The 27,267-nt window shown below is 36.7% G+C and overlaps 1 protein-coding gene across 1 annotated transcript in view; it reads left to right on the top strand.

Annotated features, from left to right (window-relative positions):
- PRDM5 (PR/SET domain 5) overlaps positions 1-27,267 on the top strand; it is a 77,774-nt gene that overhangs the window by 15,042 nt on the left and 35,465 nt on the right. Inside the window, exons 4-11 of the mRNA XM_035889642.1 lie at positions 3,699-3,882; positions 4,571-4,745; positions 5,930-6,022; positions 6,297-6,418; positions 8,750-8,829; positions 15,181-15,265; positions 16,565-16,722; positions 22,125-22,218. Coding sequence (XP_035745535.1) covers positions 3,699-3,882; positions 4,571-4,745; positions 5,930-6,022; positions 6,297-6,418; positions 8,750-8,829; positions 15,181-15,265; positions 16,565-16,722; positions 22,125-22,218 — 991 coding nt within the window. The remainder of the gene's footprint in view (positions 1-3,698; positions 3,883-4,570; positions 4,746-5,929; positions 6,023-6,296; positions 6,419-8,749; positions 8,830-15,180; positions 15,266-16,564; positions 16,723-22,124; positions 22,219-27,267) is intronic.

Here is a 27,267-nt window from a genome sequence, read left to right as displayed (position 1 = left end):
TCCCAGAAGGGCAGCTGTGGTGTTTGGGTCGTCTTTGGGAAGGCACAGGAAGTATTGCTGACAGCTGTGCGGTGGGTAGTACCACTGTGTAGCTGCTGGAGGAGGGCAGAAAGGTTGGAGGGTACCTGTGTATGTACCAATTGCTTTTCCGAGTCTTTTGCACAGCTGAATTGCTAGAGGCTTCTCTAACTTCACGTAGTAATTGAATGAGTTAATCCTCTGCTTTAGAATTACAACTTTTGCATTAACAGAAACTGTGTGAATTGTAATCTCTTTTGCCCTGGGCTATTGCTAGCTATTTACTTATAAATATGACTTCTGATATCTAGCAAAAAGGCATTCTAATTATCATAATCAAAAGGCAATGGCTCCTATCAAAGATACCAGAGTTTTGGGGTTTTTTTCAGTTTTTAGACTGGTAGAGTATTGCATTTTCAATATTCCTTTGTGGAATGGATAAGTTTATCTGGTTTTCAGTTGTAATTTTATTAAACACTCTCTGCTGGAGACTACTATGCAAAACAGATCCTGTTGTTAACATCGGAACTGTTTTATAACCAGATTGCAGCCAGCTAGGGCTTTAAATTCAAATATTTTTTCATTATCAAGCAGACACTGAGATGTTCTGCTGTAGCTTAGAAAGCAGTGAGTTAGAATAATGAGTAGCGAAAACTAATGTGGAGGAGGATATTTACTGTGAGGTGATAGAGTGGTTTAAAGTCATATTCCACAAATGTCTGTTAGTATGGCATAATTCAGTGATGTCGCTGTTGAGGTAAAAAACCTCTGTGCAGTAATAGCAAATGTCTTCAGAGGAAGATTAGTATGTGAGAGCGCTCTCTGAAAAGCAAGAGTGAGAGGAGAAGACACAAGGAAAGCAAGCACAAACTATGTTAGGCTGCTTAATAAATTTACATATTGCAGGACAGTTTTCCAGATTAATATGGATGAATGTTTTGGATAGGCTGTCAATGCTTCTTGGTCCATGTTCCCTGTCAGCCTCCCCTCTTACAAAGCATACGTGAAGGTGTGTAACTGGATGGAAAAGCAAAGAATCTGAATGGGAGAGGTGCCTGTAATGGAGCAAAAATGGGACAGCAAGGGCTGTTGGAACAAGAAAACTGTATTTGCTGGGCAGGTCAGTGTGGCTCACAACCTAAAAGATGACAGTCAAGGCAGGGGGTGAAAGAAGCAAAGTGGAATAATAAGCCAGCAATAGCATGAAGGGAGGTTGTGATGCCACCATGACCAACACTTGGAATTTTCTCCCAAGGATCATTGTGTCCTGTTGCAAATGAATGTTGTCAACAAAACAACCAGCATGGCCTAAGCAGATGGGCAGGTAGGACAACTGCGTGTGTGTTCTTAGTCATTGGGAAGATTATTAAAATTGCCTGAAAGTTTTTTTACTACATTCATTGTGTGTATGTCTGCATGCATGCAGATAAATGTGCTTCATGCAGGTGCTGCTGTGGACTGCGAGACTTAAATTTCTTAGTGGTTCTGGAGAATTTCCATTGGTTTCACTGAAAATGCTGCCTGAGGAGCTACTACAGTGTGGGTATATCTGGGTTAATTAGCACTCCAAATACATGACTATTAGTATTTATTTGGCTGGAAAAGCCAAACAAATTAGCCTTGGAGGAGGAATGAGTTTGAGCTGTGTTTTAGTTTAGCTTGGCACATAAACTAATTTTTTTTCAATGCAAATGCAACCGAGATCACTCAAGCATTGAGAGTCCTTAGTACTTATTCTATTAATCTTTTTACTAACCAAAAGTACACAAATGGGAAAGAACCAGGGTGGTTTTAGATACAAAGAGCTATAAAATAAGCCTCAGATGCACATGAGGTAAGTGCAGAGATGGTGAGGATGCAGCAGTATTGATAAGAACTTGGCTGTTGGGATTCATACGCTTGGTCTAGGTTAACCTGAATAATTAGTTCTGGTTGCTGTTCTCCCAGATTTACTGTGTGGTGTGAGATGTCACGTATGATCTAATTAAAAGGTGTGTGATTTGATTCTTTAATAAGTAAGTTTGGATTTTATTTTTTCCTGGGATACATGTCTCTTTTTTGTTGGGTGGTTTTGGTTTTTTGGGGTTTGGTGGTTTTTTTTTTTTTTTTTTGGCAAACGAGTAATAGGAATGTGTTTCCATTTATAAGGTTGTCTTGCTTTTAGAATAAGGTTGTCCTAAACAGTGATATATTGGAGTTTTACCCCAGTGGTTTTATCCTAAGTGGAGACTGAGTGTAGAAAGACCTTTTACTTTTCCTCATTTTGGGAGTTTCAGGACATGATTTGAGTTTAGACTGTAGTAAATTAAAGGTCTCTGCAATTTGACAGAGGCATATGAAAAACAGCAGTTTTTAGATGTATGCAAAAGTTAAGGTGGCATGCTGATAGATATGTGGCCTGCAGAATATATCTTGAAAAAAATGCATAATTTGTTTTGTTTTCAAATGCTGCTGTTGAGATAAGGACGGAAAAGTGGTGTGTCCTTGCAGCAGCTGTATCAAGTCTATTGAATTAAATAGGTTTCACGCTTGTGTGACAATATCTTGTGCAATATATAACAGACCTGCTAAAACTGGAGGAATACTACATCCCTGTTGACAGTTTAAGTTAATCTTAGTATATTACAAAAATTAAAAATCATTATCTTGTCCTTGTGCTATGAAGCTTGTTATGAAATATATGGCTAGATGTAGTGTAAAGAAGCTTCAGTTAACTTTTCTGGATGTTAAGCAGATAAGCTTTAAGATTTATGATAGAACTTGGAAGTCTTCATTGTAAAAATATGAATATCCTTTGGTGCTTTGGGTAGTACCTAAAGAAGCTGGTTCACATATGGCAAAAAAAAAAAAAAAGCAGCTCTGTGTATCAGTTCAGGAGACAGCTGGTTTTGCTATAGCTCCCCCCACTGTGCCAGCCAACCTTGGTAACTTTAGATAAACATTGTCAAAAACCAAAGTTGTTAGCTTATGTATCAATTTGGAAGCTTGTTTATTCATTGTGGAGAAGGTTTTAGAGCTTACTATCGTGTAGTTTGTCCTCTCATGCAGAATCTGTGCTGGATCTTTGGGCATCTGTGCATTTGTATATCTACACTGAGTTAAACCATCAGAAGATTTTGATCTAGCGGTTTAAAGTATGCCTGCTAACTTGATAGTGAAGATAACTGACCAGGGATGAAAACCTGTTCATGAAGGCTGGGAATCTGAGACAAAGAGGGAGAAAAGAATGCAATGTGAACATGCTTCTAAAAACTGGATTGTAATTCATGCAGGCTACAGGGGACATAGTTAGAGCTGTATTGATTATTTAAATTTTGTTATTTTTCTAATACTCGAATGTTTCATTTTCGAACTCTGAAGTTCTTGTCAGGCAGAGTGTGGCAGGAGAGGAGGACTTTAACATCACTTTCACCTTGGTCTAGGCTACAGTGCAAATTGGCAAAGCCTCACAGATGAGGCAGGGGCATATTTCCAAATGCCAGAATACAAAGGCACATAATCCATGCAGCCTCACTAGGAAAGAAATCTCAGAAAGGCTGTTCTAGCATTGTGCTCCCTGAGGAATGGAGCCAGCCCTTCCATAGCTGAGGGCTAATATTAGTTCAGGGTCCCATACTTGTCTCTAGATTTTACTTTTTCTGACGTAATTATTTATTGTGTCTACTTACTGTTTGCAACAGGAAGGGGAAAATATTTTCTATCTGGCTGTGGAAGATATTGAAACAGACACAGAACTTCTGATTGGGTACTTGGACAGTGACATGGAAGAAGAGGAGGAGGAGGAAGAAGTAGTACCTGCTATCCAAGAAGATGAAGACCCTAGCAACAATAAAGAAGTGCAACCAACTGGTGAAAAAATTGCAGGTGAGCAATAGGTAAAAAATAGGATAACTTGAGAGCTCAGAAGTAGTAAGAAAGAAGAAAGAAAACACTGACTGTAGAGGATTGGGGAACTGGAAGGTTCTCCAGGTTTACTCTGAGCTCTTGTATGATTTTTATCTCTTTATTTTGGTTTGAGTTGAGGTTCTTTTTTTGGCCTAATAAGAAGCAGCCAGTCCTGTGAATTACTGAGCCTAGATTTCATGAGAAGTTACCATTAATTTTTGAATCAAAGACAGAGTTCATTTCACCTGACATAAAGTCTTATGAAAGCTGTTTTTCCTCTAAGAGGGATAGTTTCCCCTCATACTTAGATGGGAGAGAAATAAACCTTTCCATAAAGCTGTTCAGCCAATCCCAAGGTAAGATGTCTAAGAAAAGGTAGGTGACCATGGCTGTCTGGTAAATTCTCAGCATCTTTATCAAAGTAGAGACAACCTGGATGATTAATTTAGGCTAACAGCCCAAGTCATGCCCAGTTTAACACTTTGCGTCCATTTTCAGTACTGCTGATGGTAATCCACTCAGGACAGGCTGGCTATGATCCTTTGAGAGACAATGTCTTTTGTGATGCCATTTTGCATAATCTCTTTCTGGCAGAGAGTGTCTCTTAATGTAACCAAAATATTCTCTGAAAACTATTCCTTTACTGATTTTGCTTCTAATCTTGCAGATCCCCTCACCTGTAAAGAGGACCATGCATGCCCAAACTGTGAATCTAGTTTTGCCAGCCAGGAGATTCTAGCTGAGCATCTTCAGACTTTGCATCAAAAACCCAGTGAGGAAAAGGAATTTAAGTGTCGAAACTGTGGAAAGAAATTCCCTGTTAAGCAAGCTCTACAAAGACAGTGAGTAGAAAGAGGAGTGTTTTTTCAGGGATCATTTAAATCAATTTTATTCAGTCACTTATTTCTCTTGGCTTAATCACAATTTAAGCTTTCATTTTTATGCTTATGTATTTGTGCCCTTACCCTTTACATTAGTCTTGTAATATGTTAATTTCTTGTATTTGTTGGCAACATCAATTTGAATCGTAAAAAAGTTGCTAATTTTCTATGTTTTCAAATCATGCACTGTAGATTAAATCAGAACTGCTGTTTGGTACAAAACCCTCGGTCTCCATCAGTGGACTATTTAGTAATTTAAGAGATGTAATTTTTAAGATGTGGGTGTCGTTACGGAATTAAAGATTTAGAAGAAAGTAAATGGTGATCTAGAAGGACAGGAAAAAAAAGGGAGGAACAATGCTTCACATTTCCTTAATCAAATATTTGAGTGATGGGGAAGAAAACAAATGGAAACATGAAAGATGTGAGATTTAAGAGCGCATCTTTACTGTCCTTGACAGCATAAATATGCAGCTTTGTCACTAAAGTTTACAATTACACTTCTGTACAAAAGTGTAACTGGTTTTGTATTTTTTATTTATATTTTTTGCTTGCAATTAGATGGATACATTACTACTTCTTATGTATTTAATTACAGATAGTACATTAGATGATTAAGTGATTATAGATAGTACATTTAATCTTACTCTCTTGTATTGGAAAGAAACAGACTCATTAGAATGCACTTAGGGGTGCTCTTGTAACAAATTGATCTTTCTTACATCTGAATAATGTGAATGTTTCTAGAACTGGCAGGTCTATATGAGCTCTGTGTTCTTTCATGGAAATAATACAATTATATAGCAGAGAAATACTTGGTGGAGGCAATCAAATAATTTCTCTTGAACTTAGACTTGTTCCTTCTAGTCTATAGTGGAAGTTGGATTTGTGCTGTATAGCTAGTTAAGTAAATATTTACATCATGCAAAGTAAGATTAATCTGTGTGAGGATACAGCAGTATGATCCCAACTCTTGCTGTCTATGCATTTGATTAGTCCCACTAAATTCCAGGTGACCTCACATATGAAATGGATTATTCACCTACTTAAAGATTTGGAGAGTTGTGTGTATGTTTTTAGCTACTGCAAGCTTGTGTAAGTTGTAGAATGTTCCCCTTATTTTTTTTATTTTTTTTTTTCTTTAGTGTACTTCAGTGCACAGAAAATATCATCCCAGGAGACTCTTCAAGAAGTTTTCAGTGCTCTGTTTGCAATACTTCCTTCAGCTCAGAATCGAGGTTTTGTGTCTGAGTTACTGGACTGCTGTCATATCATTGCTGGCCTCCCTTTGCATGTTAGCTTTCAAGCTTGTTAGTTTATATGAATCCTAACAGTGAAGGAAGTCAAATGCTTTCATTCCTATTTGCTGTAAGTAATGCATGAGGTGGCCTTGGAACTCTGCAGTGCAGCATGCATTAAGCTCAGAGTACTTACTGTGTGTCTGGTTTCTGTAGATACTGCTTTATGTGTTGTTGGGTTTTTTTTGGTTTTTTTCCTGGTTATCCCATATAGTTACGAACAACACAAGGAGGCATGCAGAGGGGATGCCAGATTCGTATGCAAGGCAGATAGCTGTGGCAAGAGGTTCAAGAGTAAGGATGCCCTGAAGAAACATAAAGAAAACGTTCACAGTGGTAAGAAAGAGTTTAATGTTTCTTTGGAAAAAAACCTCCTCTAACATGTTCCTAGCTTTAAATTTGCAAATCAGAGTAAACGTTGTCTTTGGTTTCTTTTTTAATGGATTCATTTGGATCAAAAAGAAAATTAAGTAACTAATTGCAAGAGTAACTATTCTTCCTCCCTCAGGGAGAAACTACTGTATACCAGATGAATCATTAGCCTACTGCAGAAAATGTAATAGGAATCTGGGGAAGTTTAAACTAGGCAAATGATAGGTAAAGGAAAACATTTCAGTAGTGAGGCAAATCAACCACTGGCACAAACTGCTACAGGAAGTGGTGAGTTCTTGATCTTTTGGTATTTTCAGGACACAATGGGATGTCTTTCTGGAAGACATGCTTCACAAACGATTAGGCTTGCTGAGGGTATTGCATAAAATTCTATAGCCTCTCTTGTGCAGGAAGCCAGACCAGACAATCCACCTTTAGGCCCTAGTGTTTTTATATCTGTGCACTGTGAATCAATAGTTTTCAATCAAACTTCACTCTGTTTTCATGAAAGGGCAAAATACTGCTCTCAGGTCCACAATGCAGATCTCAGTTCTGGCATTCTGTGCTCTCTGCATGTCCCCTCTCAATGTCAAAGGAAGATCAGTGTGTGTGGGGACAGCAGAATACCAGAGTGCAAAGAAAACAGTCTTTAGTTGATGATGACAGCACTGTGATGCTTTGTAAGATTTTCATTACGTGAAATCTCTTTCTTCTGCCAAACACTTAACAGTGTACAGAAACCCTTCCGTAACCTTTCTTATAAAAGATTATCTCCTTTTTTTCAGTATTAATCAAGAAATTTTCTCATCCATGAGCTTTGCTATGTTTAGGTTTAACTTTGGTCAGTTATGTTGTGGTATACAAATTCCACAGTTCTCTTGAATGATCCCTCCAGGCATGACTGAGAGCAGACGCCTGGGGGATATTTTTGCTCTGCCTGCACAATGAGCAGAGCTTTTATTTTACCACTTGGGAGTCATGGAAATCACAACTGGTGTCAGTGCAGGAAGGAAAATAAACCACTACTGTTGGGGAACACTTCTAGAATTCCTTCCTGCTTTGTGTTACCTGGAGGCAAGGGAAAGTAGAAAGGGTTGTTATATGTGTTGCCCGTTATGTAAAGCTGTGAACAGATATTCACAATCACGTTTTTCTCCTCTGAAAAGCTCTCATTAATGTTCTTGTAAGCTGAAGTACTAAGTGCATTCCTGTATTGATTTGTATATCAGTATACATAAATACTTACCGTAAGTTTTATAACAGCAAATGCATATGTGAGCTGAAGTACATTTTTACACTACAAATCTAGGTATTGAACCAGTTCATTGGCAGGTACATATTGTAGTAAGAAGAATCAACATAATCCAATTCTTTAGGACAGCAAGAGCAGGAAAGATATAGGATGCTGAGAGTATGAAAAATTGAGCTGGAAGGCGTCTAATGAGTTCGTTTATGATACTTTCTCTGTGCTTGACTAAGCAGTACTCATCTACTCTTTCATTCTGTGTCCGTTCTTTTTAGCGTTCAATGTAATATGAACATTTTTTACATAAGCTAGGAAATGTGTTGCATGGGCATGTAGTTATAAACAAAGAATTAGATTTGTGGTGGCTGTGTCTTGTAATAAAATAGCTTTGTGGGTTACTAAAATGAATTTTGAAAGGTAAATAATAGATAAACCCAATTAAATGCTCTGTCACTTTTTAAAGTGACTGTGAAAAGGGAAGGAAAATACATCTGGTAGCTGACCTGTAGCTTGTTTTGTAATTTGCATTTTAGATGAGATTTGAATTTATGATCTGGTGCTAATACAATTTCCCTGTCGTCTTCAGTTAAAGACCATTAATGATGTATTACTTTATATAGTAGCATGCTTAATGCTTTCTGAATAAAGAAAAATGGGAAATGGTGGTTTTGACTTCAGTTTGGGATTTTTTTGTCATTGCTGCGCTAACTCCTGTATTGATTTCTGGAAGAAATCAACTGTTCAGTTGTAAAGCGAGTTGTTCTTGTGAATTGTGCCCTTCATATTGGATTGGTGCTGTGTGATAACATCTATTTGAAGGGTTTTTTCTTTATTGTTATAGTTTTCTTGATTTACATTCCATCAGTAACTGATTTGTTGGACACCCACAGAGAACTCCTGATATGGAACACTTTGAAGATGGGATACAAATGTAAAAATCTTATGTCAGTCAAATGACCTGTGAAAAGTCACGGACTCAGTGGAAATATTTAGGTTCTTTCTTAGCACTTCCTTTTTAAGGTGTTGGTGGTATTTTGTTTCTGTTTCAGGAAATTCTAGGAAGAAGCTGATGTGTTCAGTGTGCAATAAGAAATGTTCCTCAGCAGCAAATCTCCAAGAGCATCGAAAGGTCAGTAAGATAAAGGCTAACCCACAGCAGGCTTTGACTTCACTAAGATGTGAGACTGTGGTGCTTAGGTCACTTGAAAGCTGCTGTAATGCAAACCTTTGGGTAATCTCTTTCATGGCTACAAAACCCATGTATTTTATTGTGGGTATTTATTTTTGTAATCACAATTGGTTAAACTAAAAATCTACCTAAAGTTTTAATGCATCCTTTACCAAATACAAGAAGTTTGTGCTTGTATCTTCTATGCATTCCAACATTAAGTCGAAGTTGCCTGCTGTTCTTCAGCTTTCTTAAACACTAAGCTAAATGTCCAAGTATATTATGTAATGATGGGATACATACAGACAATAAAATAGGTTCGTGAGCCTTCAGTTTTTGTACAAAATACAATCCATCTTTCTTATTTGTGACACACCATAAGGGTGTTATTTGTAATTTAGTTATGTAGTAGTAAAAAAAATTCTTCCTCAAAACCAAATTTTTCATGTCTTTGTTTATCTTTTATAATCGGAACAGGAGGGGTTAACAGTTTGAAAAACATCTATTGGAAGTAAGGGCGTTCATATAGAAATAGATGGACTGTGAATATGAGATTCTGAATCCATTATACCCAAAGGAAGTCTCTGCAAGATGAATTTGATAAATCAGTAAAACCCAGGAGATTCTGTTCTTACAAAAAGCTACATTGTACTGTTTATCAGATTAACTGTAAGTCTTCAATAATGCCCTGGTTATAACCTGAATCCATTGAGGATATAGATTATATCAATTAAAATATGTTGTTGCAAAGGAAATGGTGGGGCCCCTCCTTTTTAATTTGTTTTTCTTCTTGCTTGTATTACTATGCCCTGTATTTCTTGTCTAACGGGGCTATACTTTGCTACTCCTCAGACCAAATCGTGGTATGCCTTGCCACATGTAATGACAGTTTTTACACATCAGTGTACCTTATGGTGGCCCTGAAAATGCGAAATATGGCTAATGTGTCCATTTCATTAAAATGTTTGTTTTGTTTCAGTAGTTGTAATTCTGTGCAGGCACTATGACACATACTAACAAGCTTTTCAAGTAGGTCAATTGAGCACTTATTCATCCTAAGGATCACCATGAAGATTTTGTGCATAAAATTTATTTATTTCCTCTTCTTAATTGGCTTCTCTTTTACGGTGTCCAGAAAATAGGTATTTCAGCTTAATGTACCTACATCAGATAGTGAAGGAGATTGCACGTAGGGCTCGTGCCTGTTGTTTGTTTTAATTACTTTGCTTTTGTAGGAAGTGGGGCGGGATCCATCATCAACATTGCCAAAAATATTTAGACAGGCAATAATAACAGTAAGAAAATAATAGGTGAAATAGGGAGGAAAAGAGATTTTTTTCTTTTTTTTTTTTTTTTACCCATTTCCTATCAATGTAAAGAAATAAAAGTAGAGAATAGAAAGGTGAAGTATAGGAGATAACAGAAAATAAGCCCAAATAACAGAAAGAGAGAAATCTGACAAACACAGAGAAAGAATGTAAAGAGGGTGGCTGTAGGGGAGATAAAGAGATTTGTTTACTCTCTGAATACATGGTCATTCAGATCTGTAGCTTTCATGTCATCTTTGATTTAAACCCATTTTTAGCTCTGTGTGTCTTGTGGATTGCTTGTGCCTTAAATGTCTAAAGATAAGCCCTTTTTTAGCCACGCGCAATTAAACTTTGCTGTCATCATCTTCTGTCCCTTAGTCTTACCCTCTTGTTTTCCAGACTGTTGCTTGTATAATCCTAATTTTTCGTGGCACGGCTTTTTGTTTTTGTTTAGTTCATCTCAATAAATTCAAGGAATTGTAGAGCTGGAACTGCAGGAGGTTTTCTAGCTCATTCTATTTTGCAGAGTGGAGTAAGCATGTACCTAAATCATCCTACATATGTACTGTCTCATCTCCTGAAAACTTCCAGTAAAGAAAACTCTGCCACCTCCCTAGATGTCTCTTTGTATTCTGACTTTCAGCTTTAGTGCCATCAACTTTTTTGAATGTGTTCATTAGTCCAGTGTTTGTTTTTTCTGGTGTCCTACTTAAATCTTCTTCTTTACTGCAAATTGAGTTAATTGCTCTTTGTCTTATCAGAGAGAATGCCAAGAAAAAATCACCACTGTTGTCTTTGTAACAATTAGCCTATTGCAAAGTTGTTATGAACTCCATTTGCAATTCCTAGGCTGTACAAACACAGTTATCTCAGCTTTTCTTCGTACATCTGTTTTTTCCTAGCTACTTTTTCTTTTAGCAAGCTTTTCTTCCTGTGGATTCTCTCTTTTTCATTTATATGTCCCGAGTTTATTAATACAGAAGATACATCTATTAGTGTATCTCAGAATGACAGTGCTTTCCAGCATCTCATTCATATTTTGCTTGGAATTCATTAATGTTTTCTCTAGTGGTGCTATGTAGACTGTTGGTCGTCATGTAGCATTTGCGCATTTGATTTCTCCTTCCAAAGTATTGAGTGTTTTGGAGCTTCATTCAGAGTGTGGAAATCATTTCAGATTCTGAACCTGTCTTCCTTAATGATGACAGTTCTATCCAGAACAGTCTCATCTACATTTTTAATTTTATATTTGATTTCCAGAATTACTTACCATAATACAAGCCTCCTCCTGCATGATGCCTACAAAACTTTAATAACAGTTATGATGTTGATCCACGGATACTACTGCTTTTTGTGGTGATCAGTATCTTTTTATTTTTCATTCTGTGTATATCCACCTCTTCTGTCTCTTTTGTCTTATCCTCCAATTGTAAAGTGACATCCTTCTATCTGATGTTTATTGTAGTCCATGATTTGGGCTGCTAAGTGTAATATAAAAAATAAATATAACATAAAAATAAATATAAGACAATAAATAAATAAATAAAAGTAATATTAAAAAAAATAATCCCGGCAAGCACAACTCAGGAAATGCTGCACAGGAGCTTACAGAAGACTGGGTAATAGAATAAAGAAGTTTGTTGTAAAATCTCTTTTCTGCAGGTTTGTGATACCTACTGGCAGAACAATGAAACACCATCAGAATGATATTCTAAGTTCTGAAGTTTAATTAAAATAAAAAATTCAGTCGTTCCAAGATGATAATAGTGAGCAAGCAAGCGAGGGGAGTGTTGTCTTCACTGATGCAGATTCTTGCTTTTGTACCTTTGAATATAGGCATCTCATGTTTTGGATTTGAATTGCTCACAGGAACTTAAACTTAAAAGTGAGTTTGTACATGTGAATAGCACAGGCTGTCAGGCCTCTCCACAGAGGCTCTACTGTTCTGTAAGTGGAAAGGGAAGAAAAATTCAAACAAATCCTGGCATTGCTGGTTTCTTTCCCCAGGATGATGCAGTCAGTATTGATAGTGCTACATGTTCAGTACTTGTAGGTAGAATGGGGGGGGTGGGGTATGTCTCTTTCTGGTTGTACAGCTGTGGGGTGAGTTACTGACTCTTGTTGTAGGCAGGTGTTTTTGGTGGCAAAGTAGCTAGTTGTTCTGTTAAGGAAGAAGATTAAGGACACCTCTGAGTGTAAGGCAGTAAAGCTTTTTTGACTGTGGAAAAGGTCATAAAACAAATGCCCATATGAAACGCGGGATTGTGCTTCACTGGTAAGACTAGTTTGTGATGTTGCCCTTCTGGATTTCTTAGCAGATTTCTTACACAAATCTGTAAGATTCCATTAAGAGGCATGCTGTAGCACAGTCTGCTGGAGAGAAAATGACAGGACCAAGAAGGATCCTACTCATCATTTGTTCTAAGAGGCTGAGAGTGTTTTATTGTTTATGAAAAATACTTGATTCTTCCTTAACTTTCTTTGTTGTAGAGCTGGACTTCCTGCAAAATTACGGTGAGGAGAGTCATTTGTAAACATCATCTGTGATTCCCTGCCACCTTTTTTCACTTGCCAGTTCCAAGCATCTCTGCGTGGGGTTTTTTCCTCCCTTTTTGTTCAACACTGGGCAGTGTTTTGTTCTACTGTGCATTCTTTGTTTTTCACAATCACTATGAAAGCTATTGAAAGGTAGAAGAAACCAAATTTGGGACACCAAATTTTAAATTGTCAGTAACATTTAATAATTTCAGTTGGATGCAATAGTTTCCTATCCTTGCTCTCTCAAAGCACTGCCTTCCATCAGACAGAGTCTTATCCAGATTTTGGAGTGGTAGATTGAAATTCAAATTAGTTTCTGGAAAAGCTGACTATGGATTACTTGTATCTTCAGAGTTTTAGCTCAGTTTCACCCCAAAACTCTTTTGAATGACCTTTTGCTTTTCAACAGATATCATGAAAATTTTAAGATCATGAGTCCTGTAAGTGAAGGAATTTATCTATCTGAGCATATATTAATCTTGTTCAGATGCTTGCAGCACGTAGCAAGTTGTTATCTGAAGGTGTAGCTCTTCAAATACCTATGAAAAAATTGTAAATATGTTCTGAATTTAATGTAACAGAGGTTTACGTTGATACCTGTTACAGCCCCCTAGTGAGACTAATTTTGTTGTATGAATAAATCATTGCCTGAGCACTTGTCTGTGGTATTACAGCCTCTGTACTCATAGAGCATGTTACCTGACAAGTTTTCTTAAAACGAAAAGCTGTTTGCAAATCGCGGTTCATAAAATTATTTGCTACCTTTTATTACTGTTGTTTTACCATGTAATCGTGCACTTTTCTAAAGAACTGATTAAAGAGTGCCAGCTCTAGAATATATGCTTGATAGCTACAGCTATTTAATGCATGTGCACACAAGTCTGATTCTTTTCTAAAGAATTGATTAAAGAGTATCATCTATAGAATATATATTTGATAGCTGTAGCTTTTTAATGCGCATGCATGGAAGCCTGTTTTGAAGCAAATGTATTCAATGAGACTGTTTATTAATGCTCAGAAGTTGAAATCAGAAATTTGCATAGTGTTAAAGCACAGTCTGGGTTTTGATATATTGAATATTATGTTTAAGAATACCTTACAAGTTATGTCAAATAATTGTGTGTGTGTAATTCTGATAGCACTTGCTTGCAGAATTACGTAAACTTCAGCGAACAATCTAAGTAAAAAATTACATCTTTTGGGAAGGGGTAGAGTAGTAGATTGTGCGTGCATATAAAAGAAATTAATCTGAAATGCAGCTGGGTAAACAGAATGTTTAGAATGAATGATCTTCATTTGAACTTACCACCTGATTCTGTCTTAGCATTTTGTTACGTGTCGCTGTCCAAAGTGTGCACGTTTGCAAAGATTGTAGGAAATGGCATAACCACTTCTTAGTTTATTAAAAAACTTAATTTGCTCTGAAGTTAGTTTGTGAGTAGCAGCATAAAATCATGGTGAAGCAGAATACTTACGGGGAATATCTTTTTGGTTGGTTGGTTTGTTTTGAGTGGAAGTCTTAGTTGAGCTTCTTTACTGTGCTGTCTGCAAATGTTTTTCATTAGAGTATTGTGTTGAACCTTTGATATTTGTTATTTTTAGCTGCTAGATCCTCCTACAGAAAGTTTACAAAGTTCTCCAGAAAAGCTTTATGAAATGTGATCTCTGGCCGGAAGTTTTGCTGTCTAAAGCTGCAGTTGCAAAAAGCTGAAATGTATGTTCAGTTGCACTGGAAATAGGTTGAGGGGAGGCTGCTGATGGCAAATGTAATGCAGAGCAGAAAGTGAATGGTAATCTGGACAGGTGGAGAACTATGTATGTGTTGTGATTTTTGTAGAACAATCAATTAACACAGGATTATTTTTTTTTTACTGAGTATCAGCAGTTGCAGCTCTCAGCTACCTCTACTATTTTTCCAACGTTTCGTCCTTGTGCTGTGATGTTGAAAATCCTGCTAATGCTTACTGCATTTACAGCTTAAGAAACACTGCTGCCCCTCCACTGTCTTGCCTCTAAAAGCTTTTAAAAGAAACAGTCCTGAAAGAATTTGATAGTAATTGTGTTTTAGAACTCTTGTAACGGTTATGAAGTAGTTACTGTGTTATTTTTACTTATGTCTTATTGACCAAAAGGAAATGTTCTGAAAAGGTATTCTGCATCTGTTTTTTTAATGCTTTCATAATAATGATATATTAAATGGATCTGATATTGCAAATTTGCATAACCTCTGTTTCTAAATACAGTTTTAGTGATAATTGTTTGTTTGCAATTATGAATATTTATTTTTTGAGGGATACTGTTGTTCATCAAGGGACTAGCAAGGGGGAAATCACAGAACATTCATGACTATTAGTATAAGTACTGGCTAAGAATTTTAAGTCTGTTGGAGAATTTCTGTATATGTAAGTTGTGTGATCTTGTTTTGAGACACGCATTTAATTATCATTAAACACTCATTTTGCAGGTCCATGAGATCTTTGAGTGTCAGGAATGTGACAAGAAATTTATTTCGGCTAACCAGCTAAAACGCCATATGATAACTCATTCAGGTAACGTACAAAAAAAATGCAAATATTTGTGCGTGTGTGTATACGTATTTAAGGTGTATTGAATTTTACCTGAATTAGTTTCTTATAGAAGGCTTGATGAATTCTGTGCTGTTCTGAGTTGTTCAAGCAAATCTCAGGTTCCAAGGAAACCATCTAAGCTATCCTTTCTAAGCCTTTTAAAAAATGCAAGTGTAATTCTATAGTCTTCTTCCTATTGCTGCTTTGTCAAGCTATTTTTTCATGCTAGCTGGGGTAGATGATGTCAGGTAGCTGGGATGGTGCAGAAGACTGCTAGTTGGCTTATAGAGGAGGTGAAGAACTGGTGGTTGAAATTTCATGTTGAAGAGGATGGGAGCTGGGGTATGCTGTCAAGAGATCTGTGATAAAAAGGGAAACATTCATGTGTGTATATATATATATAAAAATAAGCGGACTTATGTGCACATAGTTTCCAGTTTCCAGAGGAAAGCAGCTCATACTCCACACTATTGCATAGACCACACACAAATATTGCATTGTTCCTGTCCTCTGCTGGAACAGGTCACTGTGAGCGGGGAGTGGCCTGTCCATAGGTTTAGCAGTATGACACAAATTGGCTGTGCCAGGATTTCTGATCACTGCAATCCAGTGTTTCTGTTTTTCACCAGTGATTAGAAACATCAACCAACACAATCGTAACACAAACACTGTTCTGTCAAATACATAAGCATTTAAAAAAATGCAGGTTTTTACAGCTGCACAGGCTGTTGAAATGGAACCATTTTCTTGGTATCAGTCCGTACCAAAAGCTCATCTCTTGTAACATAATCTCTATCTCAGAGGCTCCTAGCTTTCCTTTGACACTTTTGGATGAGCTTTAATATAGTTAAGTTGCAGTCACCAGTTGAACCATAAAGGCTTTTTGCATAGGAACTTTTGGTTTTGGAAGCTAATATGTATATTGTTAATTAAGTTTTAAAACATTTAAACTGTCATGCCCTCTTTCACATTTGTAATCTGGAAACAGAGTTTTCCTCTTTGAAGTCATTCTCTTTTGATTTAAGCTAATTAATCAGAATTTAGTTTTAGCAATGATTATTGCAAAGAATGTGCCAATTTCTTGAGATACACCATGGCTCTTCTTTTGTGGAGTGACTTAACTGTCTAACATAAAGGGCATTAGATGTCTTTCTAATTGGTTTAATCTTAATTGGGTTGACTTAATTGCAAAAATCTCTCTGAGGAGATGACTGTCTCTGCCTTTCATCTTCTCCCCCTGTATAAACAGGAGATTAAATGTCCCCCACTCATTTTCTGCAGAAAAACGCCCCTACACCTGCGAGGTTTGCAATAAGTCCTTCAAACGACTTGATCAAGTGACTGCACACAAAATAATACACAGTGAAGATAAACCTTATAAATGCAAGCTCTGTGGAAAGGGATTTGCCCACAGAAATGTTTACAAGAATCACAAGAAGGTAAAGCACTCTGCTGTTGTTGTTTACAGGTCTGCCAGCCTCAGATTTGCAGATTTTTTTTCTTTTAAGTGGTTCATCATTAAGCTCTGGCATGCTTATAAACATGGGATTAAAGTATTGGAGAATGTATTTTTTTAGTGTTCTTTGTTATATACAAAATCTCAAAATGCTAAATGAATTTTAGTAAAAAAAAAAAGTTAAATAAGCAGAAGGAAATCACAGTTGCTTGGCTAAAAGCATCAAATAAATCCCCATTTTTATTTTTCTGGTTTTTTGGCTGTTGGTTTTTTAATATTAGGTTATCAAGTTAAAAATGTAACTCGTCTAAAAGATCTTAAAATTTTTTTGTTTTTTAAAAAATCCCATATTTGAATAAAACTTAAGTGTAGTACTGTTGCAGTCATTGTTGCACTTAGCAGCAGATGCTTTCAACCTGTACTGGATTTGCAGGGGGTAGTGTTCACACATTAAAACAACATCAAAAAAAGCATTACCTGAAAAATAGGCTCGTGAAAGAATGCTCTGCTTCTATTGATCTAAGTTCAAATCTACTTGGCCTGATTTCTGTAATGCCTGTCATTATTTTTAACCTGGGGTTACATTTCTAGTGGCAAGGCTATATCCATGACTGCTGTTTCAGAATTACAACACTGTAAAAAAGAAAGGAAAAAAAAAACCAAACCAAACCAAATTACCTGTCTGGTTTTGTGCCCAATATTTGGAACCCTTTGCTCTTTTTTCTTTTCTTTTTCTTTATTTTTTTTAAATACTACCCCTTCCCTTTCTCCCTTTTGATGAAACTGATATACCCATACTTACAAGCTTTTTGCAGTTTGGCTCATGTTATATGCCATCTGGGAATTTGGCACAGGATCTTTGCACCATCTCTTGCACTTTCAGCCATAAATCATGCAAGAGTAGTAATAATGCCTCTTGTAGGATGAAATGGTGATGACTATCTAAAACAGAAAGCATGCAGAAGCCTGCTGAAGGACAAGATTAGCTCCCATATATGCTGTAATTGTAATCTTACATTTTAGATTTTATTAATGAAAATGGGGTAGAATCTCACAAATTGAATATATTCTAAGGAAAAAAATGTATAAATACTATCTGGAAAGATACTTCTGTATCTTAAATAAATACTTTTTACATGTTTCCTTATGTTAACTTGTAGTTGATGACTGGTAAGGAGTTTGGGGTGAAAATGGACTTCAGGATTAAGTATGAATGAGTAAACACTTTGACCCAGTTCTGTGTTTAAACCAGCAGCACCACTAGCATAAGTAAGGATTAGAAATTCTGCTTAATGGGAAAAATATTACAAGTTAGGCAAACTTTGTGAATAACTAATTTTGACAGAATTCCTTAAAGCATGTTGGAATACTTATTTCTTAATACTAGCTGTAAATCATCCGTGTCCTATAATGAATTCCTGTGTTTACATCAAGTTTACCCAAACAACTCTGAATATTCACCCATCCACATTTAGGTCTCTAATTTCATTTGCTAAATGAAGAGATGAGCAAGAGAGACAGGAAACTGACATTTAAACTAAAACAGAGTAAGTTTAGACTGGGTATAAGGAAGAAATTCTTTACAATGAGGGTAGTGAAACACTGGAACAGGTTGGCCAGAGAGGTGGTGGAGGCCCCATCCCTGGAAACATTCCAGGCCAGGTTGGATGGGGCTCTGAGCAACCTGATCTGGTTAGCGGTGTCCCTGCTCCCTGCAGGGGGGTTGGACTAGATGGCCTCTAGGGGTCCCTTCCAACCCAAAACATTCTATGGTTCTATGATAGATGTCCTGAATTGCTTTTTTTAGACATGCCTCTCTCCATTGAGTAAACGATGTCAACAAGGAGAGGTAACAGAGGGGAGTATGGATGTGCATACACAAAACCAGTTGTAAGGTGTAAGTCAAGGACGTGGTAGTCTGGGATGCCAAAATAGTTTAAAGTGCCATGATTCTGGGAGGGCTACGCTGCTACTAGGGGAAGAGGACAATAGTTCTTTTGCTTGTTCACAGGAATGCAGATCCAGTAACAGTGGAAATATAAACCTTTATTGTGTATCATACTTCTACATATTTCTTCGGCTCAGGTTTTTAATGATTCTTTAGGTGTGTATCCCTTTAAGATGTCCTCCTAGGTTTCATTTTCTTTTGGAGGAAGAAAAGTTGGACTTTGAATAATTTCACAGTGCTTTTTTGAGTTCCAGGCTGCAGTTACTATGCTAGTAGCAGGGAGCTTAGAAACCTTCAATAGGAATGTTGGGTATAGTAGTCAAGAACACTTAAATCAACAGCATTTAACAGAAAGCATGCTTTCAAGTTTGATAGCAACACACTTGAAAAAACTCCTTGGGTTTTACAGCAGTGCTACATACACTTATTTATTTATAAGAAACAGGATTACATATACATTTTGTGCCTTTGAATTCTTGTTTTGTGTTTTAGATGGTAACTTGTTGCTGTTGTTTCTGCGATTCCTTTATGGAGATTATTTAGCCTGATTTTGTGTTGGAAGTATCAGAATAAAAATGGCTCCCACAACATGTACTTGTAAACGTCTTTCACATGTGGGTGAATGTTGGGTCATTTCAAAGGTGTAGGAGGAGATTAATTCCTCACATTTCACAAGATTTCACTGTGAGATACACTCTTAACAACTCCACTGTCTATCTGCTCTGTTCAGTGGAGCATTGTGATGTGAACCCTAACTTAGCACTCATTACGCCCTTATAGCTAGAAATCTGAGAGGTGGGCATGGTTAGTCCTCCTGTGGTAACTCTTTCATGTGCTGCTTCTTGCATACAAGTACTACACTGCCCTGTGTAGGTGCCTGTGCAAGCTTGCTTTGTCACTTGCTTGGAGATGTCAGCACTGGGAAATATTATGTGATGTGGAACTAGCTCAGATATCGTGAAAAAGCTCGGACTATATGACTAGAAAAGTATCTGAAATTAAGAGGTAAATGTAGTATTGGATTGTGCTACAGATAAAACTAGGCATCTCTCATCCGGGTTAGATTGGATTACGGTACATATTCTGTGCCATAGAATGCAGATTACTTCCATGCAGGAGAAAGCCAAGTTTTTGTTCTATCTGCTCCTTTGTTGCTATGTATAGAGGAGGAGTTCAGAGAACAAAACATGAGGATATAACAGTGAGCAGAAATAGGTCAGCAGACACAGGATTTTAAAGAGTTTGTGGTTAATCCAGGGGTATTTGGCCCTGGGGAGCATAATGAATTGAAATGAGTGTATTCCCTCAGTTTCTCAATTGGGAATAAGTAGCCTTGGGCTGGGTTTCAGCCTCCACAAATGCTGTGGTAGAAAAGGCTGCCATGAAATATTCCGTAACAGCCCATCCTTAGTTGCTTTGATTGTATGGCTCTCCTCTGCTTTGACTAAATGGAAGCCATCTCTGATCTGGAACCTATTAGTAGGACACAAAAGGACAGTATTAGAACTAATATGCTTGTTTGAGGGGATACCTCTCCTTATTAAGATCTGCATGGCTTTTTGTAATAGACCTGCTTATTTCTGGACCTTTCACAAAAGAGGCAGATGATCTGTGTAACGTTGCATGTGGGTATACCTAGTCAGATGTTTTTCTTTGTAGTGAAGTTAAGATGTGCAGGTGAATACTTGTATCTTTATCAAAAGACTAGGAGAACTGTCAAGGAGATGCTAAGAAGGAATTCTGTACAAATCACTGTGCTCTTCAGAACTATCACTCAAGTGGTGAGTGTTCTAAAACAGGGCATTTTTTAAATAAACAACATGAATTTTGCGCTCGTGAAAGGTGCCAGATTGACAGCCCTAGAGACTGAACCCTTCTATTTATCCACAGAACAGGTACAGCACAGACAGCAGCACTGCGAGCTTCCCCACAGTGTCTCATCAATATGTCTCAACCCTGTTCTGGAGGAACCACCTATTGAGGTGAGAAGGTAGTTCAGTCTCTTCATGTCCTGTCAATCCTTGGCCTGACTGCTGAGACTGCCAAGCAGGTTGTCAACTAATGCAAACTGTGATGTAAACCTGTAGAAGCTGGACAAAAACATTCAGCAGATTTTTATGTAACCTGTGAGAATTCCACACATTTGATGGTGCTCCAGTTGCCTTTTTGCTTTAAGTGACGTAGGCTGGGGTCAAGGAATTGACTTTGAATCCAAAGTCTCTGTATACCATTGCAAGTGCTCTAATGTTTTGGTACTGTTGTGTATGTAAGAGGACATTTGTGTTAAAATCAATATAGGTTCAAGGCCCTCGGTCTACATCTAAATAATTATGCTGACTCCCCACAGTCCCTTTTTTCTCCATAGTTTAAGGGATAGCTCTAAGTGTCGTATGGTATTATGAATAGCAGAAATAGACTACATAAGTATGTACTATGCTAATATTTACTCTTAGTCTATCAAATTAACTCATTCACCTAATTTCATGCATATTATAAAACACTTACTGTCCATCCCCTCCCTTTTCCTTTTGGCACTGCAGGTTCTACGTAAGTTCCTTGTGAGCTAATACAATGTTTAGATACTGATGCTTTAAAAACTTGCTTTCCTTTGCAAAAATAGTAGAAAATTGGGTAGGTAATAGATTGTAAGGATTAATTTACTGTCTACAGTGGGACAGTACTTAGTAACACTAGGAGACAGGGAAAGTGCTTTGAAATTTACAGAAGTAGAATGAAGCTGAATGTTTCCTAAGCTCCAGAAAATAAACCTGCTTCAGTAGCTCTGCAGTTTGAGAGATTCATGCAGGCTTAGCCTTTTATTTTACTTATGGCTTTGAGGCTGTTTCTCAGCTACGCTAAATTTTTCTACAACAAACAAAAATATTGGTACTGATGCTTCTGAGTTTTTGGGTTTGTTTTTTCTTTTATACAAGAAGCTGAAACAAGGATATGTAAAACCAGTCTCATGATTTGAGAAATTTTCTTTGGCAAATTTTAGATACTGTCTTGAGATAATCAGATCAGTTTTACCTTCAAACTTAACTGACAAAAAGAGGTTTATGTACATATGTTTAAAATTAAAGTATTTATTCAAATTAGTAAGTACTTAAGGCCAGTGTTAGTACTGATGAATCAATGCAACTGAGCTTGAAGTTTTTTTTCCTGGTTATTCTATATTTTTGTTTCTGTTTACATGCACACCTCATGTAACACTTCTGAGACTGGGAAGGTACGTTTATTAGGTAGCTGCTAGTCTGACTTTCAGGATTCTGGATAATAATGGCAGAATGATTGTTTTAATTCTTCATCCCCTGATGTTTCAAATTTTTGTGATATCCCCTCCTGAATCCAGTCTAGAAAGCTAGCTATAATTACTGTAATGACAGCTGATTGATTTCCCTGATCCTTTCATCTGACATGTTGTCTTTCATCTGCAGACCCATTCTGAAGAGAGACCGTTCCAGTGTGAGGAATGCAAAGCTTTGTTCCGAACCCCATTCTCTCTACAAAGACATCTGTTAATCCATAACAGTAAGTGCTAAGTCAGAGAGGAAAAAGAACTTCCTCAGTTCTCAGATTTGACTGAGAAAAACAGACATATGGCACCTTGCTCCAACACGCAACTTGCTATATTAAATTAGTATTAAGATAACACCATGGAGTTAGAAAGTTCAGAGCTGAATACAAACCTTGTCTTTAAATGCACTTAAGTGCAAATCCAAATATGCTGTAGAAAATCTAGCAATGATCTGAGGTCTTATGACAAGAGATTTTTTTCTGCATTAAGTGTGATAGCATTACCTCTATTTTAAGAAAGGAGAAGTGGAAGTAGAGATAACTTGGTGGCTTACTCAGCTTTTGTAGGTAATCTGTTTTAGAGCTTGAAACTGAGATTCTCTCTCCTGTGCCAGTCCAGGCTAATGTTTCCTGCCTCTAGCATAGAATTAGCAGCCCAGAGGAATGCTGTGGCCATTTTCCCTCATGAGTAACTTGTTCTTGGCATTCTGTACTGTTTTTTTAACTGACTGTGTAAAGATTTATTTTTGGTGGAATTTTCTCTGTCTTTAATATTTACAGAGCTCTAGACTACTATTCAACCATGTGAATGTCAGCAATATAGATTTTAGAAAATATTCGTGTTCTAAAATCCTTATAGCTTAGAAGACAGTGCTTTGATTTGGGGAATATTTACGTTGGTATAATTAAAAAAAGACCACAAAACTTTATTTTTTTTATACCAGTATAACAATGTTTCTGTTAGATGAATTATTAGACTAGCATGTTTTGTTTGTTCTTTTACAATTATCTTTCAAAGCTGCTGCAATTTCACAAAGCATTGAATTTCGTAAAATATTTTTCCGATGTTAAATGTTAAAAATTATGGGGGGGGGAAAGTAAAAACCCTGCGTATTCTAATAAACCAAGCGTTTGCAGGATATTCAAAAGCAGTAATTCATAGTATGCAGAATTGTAGGCCTTGGTAAAGGTCTCTCTAAAAACATAGTTTGACTTTTTTTTCAAGAGGATGGGAGCTCAGGAAATTTGAGGTCTTTGAGTTAGGCTTGTGATTTGTGGCAAGTTTAGCTGTTCCTGAATGACCATTGTTTAAGCAAGTTAAATATATAATAGTGTGAACTGCAGTGGCACAGACATTGGGTAGTCAGTCTTCCTTGGTGCAAAAGGAGGCGTGTCTTGCTGAGGGACAGAGTAGGTGTTTGAAGGTGGTAACTTTGCCATCTTAGCTAAAACAGTCTCCAAAATGAGTTTAAGGCCTTAAACCAATAATATTTGTTATTTTTATTAATCACAGGGAGCATTTTTAAACCTTTTTTTTTTTTTTTTCTTACTTTGGAGAAAAAACCCAACAACTGACCAACTTAACAAGGAGGCCTTAATACAGCAGAATATAAGCAAAGCTTTTATAGTCATACTGCACCTCTCTTGTCTGTAGTCCTATAAAAGAAGTGTTGACAGACCAATAGCAAAGTGAAAAGTGAAAGTCGTTACTAGGATGAACTGAAGAATAAACAGTTTTCAGTTCAAGGCTGTGATTAAAACAAAGGGCTCTGCTGTTGTCTGAGGAGAGCTTGTGTTCTCAGTGAAGAAATGTAGAACTCTTCCCCTCACGACCTAACTCAGACTGACAAGTTGTGCTGCCATGATAATGAGTTTCTCATATTTGAAATAACTCAGAATTATAGCCACTGTCCTGCTACAGCTGGATGATGGTCCCTCTCATAGCATTGAAAATACCTGTTCTGTAAAGAAAGGGCAGAAACAAACCAGAATCTCTAGATGTATTTAGGTGTCTTTACTGTTCTGTCCTGTAGGAAAGAAAAAAGTCTGAAGCTTGAAACTTCTAGCAAAAATTGAAGTTCAGCCTACATCATATATTTTTTTAAATTCAGTATCCTCTTGTTGTTTTAGAAGCAGGCACTCTGCAGAATGATGTAGAATAACTTAAATTTTATTTTACAAACTTAATTTTCTGTGAAAAAAATGTATTTCATAAACTCACTTTTCAGGTGTTCCTGTCTTGAAATTAGAAAAGGTGTCATGGGTAAAACTTTCAAAATTGAAGATGAAGTATGTCTAACAAATAATTTAAAAGAAAAAGCAAATCCAAACTTTTTTTTTTTTTTTCTCCTAGGTTCTTGCTGTGTAAATGTACCTTGTCTTCTGAGAGTCAGACAAGCTTTTACTCTTAGGCATGCAGCTGATAATACTTTTCAGTAACTGTGTTCTCATTATGTCATTGGCAATGCTGGGTCTAACCCTTTATTCTCAGCTGTAGTGTTTAGGGATGATATATGATACATAAATGTGTTGTAGTTCATACTTGGCTAATACTAGCTTATGGGGCTGTAAGAGACCTGGCTAACAAGAATGAGTAACTCTGAGCATTTTTGCTTGGATCATTCAGTTGTCTAGGATTGTGGAGGCACGCATGAACAGGATTGCCTTTGTTGAGGAAGACATCATCCTTTTTACATATTTGCTTTCCAGAGTAAAAATCTACATGCAGAATGTTAGTAAGGAAAATACTAGTTAGCTCCTTCTACAAGGACTATCAGAAGTGGGCACTGAAGATAGCTTATTTCAAGTAAAGCACGAGTAGCCCTGATTTTTCTTATTTTGTTTTGTTGTAAGGAGAGTGCATCAGTGGAGTAAATAAAGCCAGTCCTAGGAAAGACACTCACATTATGTTGTGTATTTCTGAGGGAAAGCCCTCTTAGTAGCACTGGCATAATACATCCTATTGTAGTTTCATGTCAAGTACTCTGAAAAAGTTTCCCTCCTTCAGTGGTTTCAAGAGCTGAAGTCAATGATACACTTTCTTGTTTGCTTCCATTCTCTAGCGTGCCCAGGCCTGAAGAAAATGTATATATATCTTTTGCTATTTTATTTTGTAACAAACCTCTTGATCTAGCACAATGCAAACCTGTTGACTGAAAATACGTAATGGAAATTCTTTTTCTTATACCTAAATATTAGAAATTTATTTGGTAACTTTAATATTACTCTTATCTGCCAATGGCAGTGGAAAGAGTTTGGGTTTTGCAGTGATAGTTCTTAAACAACAGACATGTTCTTACATTTACCATATGAAATCTGTTTGTTCTTCATCACAGCAGTGATGTGTCATGAAATAGGTTGTGTAGCTCTGGTTTTTTTCCTGCAGTCTTCTACAAGAGGATTTACAGAGCTGCTCAGGGAGTTTTAGTACTCGCATCTTGTTGCAAGTGATTTAGACTTTTGCTTTATGCCATTGAGGAACCTTCTGAAACTACTTCCATAGTTGTGTATTAATGGTATTTTTTTAATTAAGATTTTGTGTATCTTTATCTATGGCTTAAAAAAAAAACAAACAAGACATGAAGACTGTTCAGTGAGCCAACTGTGAGTGGAGACAGTGTTCTGATAGCTCTTCTGTAATAAGATATAGGGTTTCTGCTAGTTGAGGAAGCTGAGGAGAAACACTGATTATTTGCCTTCATCCAGGATAACATTTGAAAAAATACCCAATTCTAGGCTTCCCATTACTTCGCATGTTTAAAAATTTTGCTAAACTGAAGCCGGGACTTGGCTAAATACATAGCTGGCATTGCAACTATATGTAGTTGAAGAGTATTACAGTGTGTACACACAGAGGAGATATGGTTCAACAATATGTTAGTTCTGAAATTCCTTGACTTTAGAGGTTTTTATTTGAAAACTGGTTGATCTTTTGCTATCTTATTATTTCTGTTGTTGTTTGAAAGTAATTTATCTTCTCAAATTGTAATAAAAGTGCAGTACTGAAAGTGAAAGGCATGACTGCAAACAAAACTTTAGGAGAAAAAAGAAAAATCCTCCTGAAACTCAACAAACGTCAAATTGTGTCTTAAACCATAGTGATATCATGTAAATTTATGGAAATCATACAAATATTTCTTACTTCAGAAGACATGGCAAATAATGTCTGGTATTGCTTCATTTTTTTCCAATTTATTTTCAGACTTGGAGCTAAGTTATTAAGAGATGTAAAAACCCAAATGACTACCAAAAAAACCCCCAAAATCTGTGAAGCCTAGAAGTTCTTATAAGAAGTAATTTTTAAAAGAAATTATGTGAATATTTTTCTTTTGTTGAAGCAGTAGAAGACTGTGTGTTACTTCAGTAAAAATATTAATGACTTCAGTTTGTTAGCAGGGGAGTCTCATGTTCCCAAGACAAGGACTGAAATGAACAGTTAGAAGTAGTATCAGTGTTAAACCTCCACATAACAGCATATTAAATTGCATCCCTGTTGACCTTGAAAATTCTTCTGAGTAGCTACACTGAAAGTATTTTAGCATAAGACAACTTATGTTTTAATACCTTTTAGCATATTCTTCTTGTGTCATCCAAGACAAAACCATTTTGTTTCCAAACCAACAGAGAATGAGGTTTGGGGTGATGGGTGGCAGTTATGGTTGATTTATAGGGGAGAGAAACAGGTTATCTAGGCTTTGGAATGTCTGTGGGTACTTGAGGCACCACTATATCAATAAGCTTAACTTAGATGTATTACATGTATAATATATAATAAGAAGGTTTTTGGTGCTTCAACATGTAGTATCAAATGGACTTTAATATGCAGCATACTGAAATAAATGTCCACTCATGTCACGTTGGCCTTTGCACTGGGACCAAGGCTGGGATGATTTTATCCTTTAATGAGCTATAGCAAGGAAATAAGTGTACCTCTACATGTGCATCAATGCTACTGGAAAAAGTAGATTGTGCTTATACAAGTCTGTATCTTAATCATATGGATCAGGAGGCTGTAGATCAGACTTCTGAAAAATAAGAAGTGGAGGATAGTCCTTAGATTATGATGATCTTTCTTTGTGATATAACTGCTTAGAAAGTTTTCTGGGATATGGGCACCTGATTTCCAGTTTAGACTGTGGTTTTCTGGATGAATGCCGTGTTGCAGATATTTAACTTGTAATTTTAATCGAGTTAACAAATAGAAGAGAATATTCTCTTTTGCATTCACAGTAGTGATGAAGAGAAGGTTCGTTGTAATGATTTCTCTGAAGAATCACATACCTG

Source organism: Egretta garzetta, unplaced genomic scaffold (genome assembly GCF_000687185.1).
Source record: "Egretta garzetta isolate BGI_Z169 unplaced genomic scaffold, ASM68718v1 scaffold342, whole genome shotgun sequence".
In the NCBI taxonomy this organism is placed as follows: domain Eukaryota; kingdom Metazoa; phylum Chordata; class Aves; order Pelecaniformes; family Ardeidae; genus Egretta; species Egretta garzetta.
Note: the sequence above shows the minus strand (reverse complement) of the source record. Positions and strands in the feature narration are given on the sequence as shown.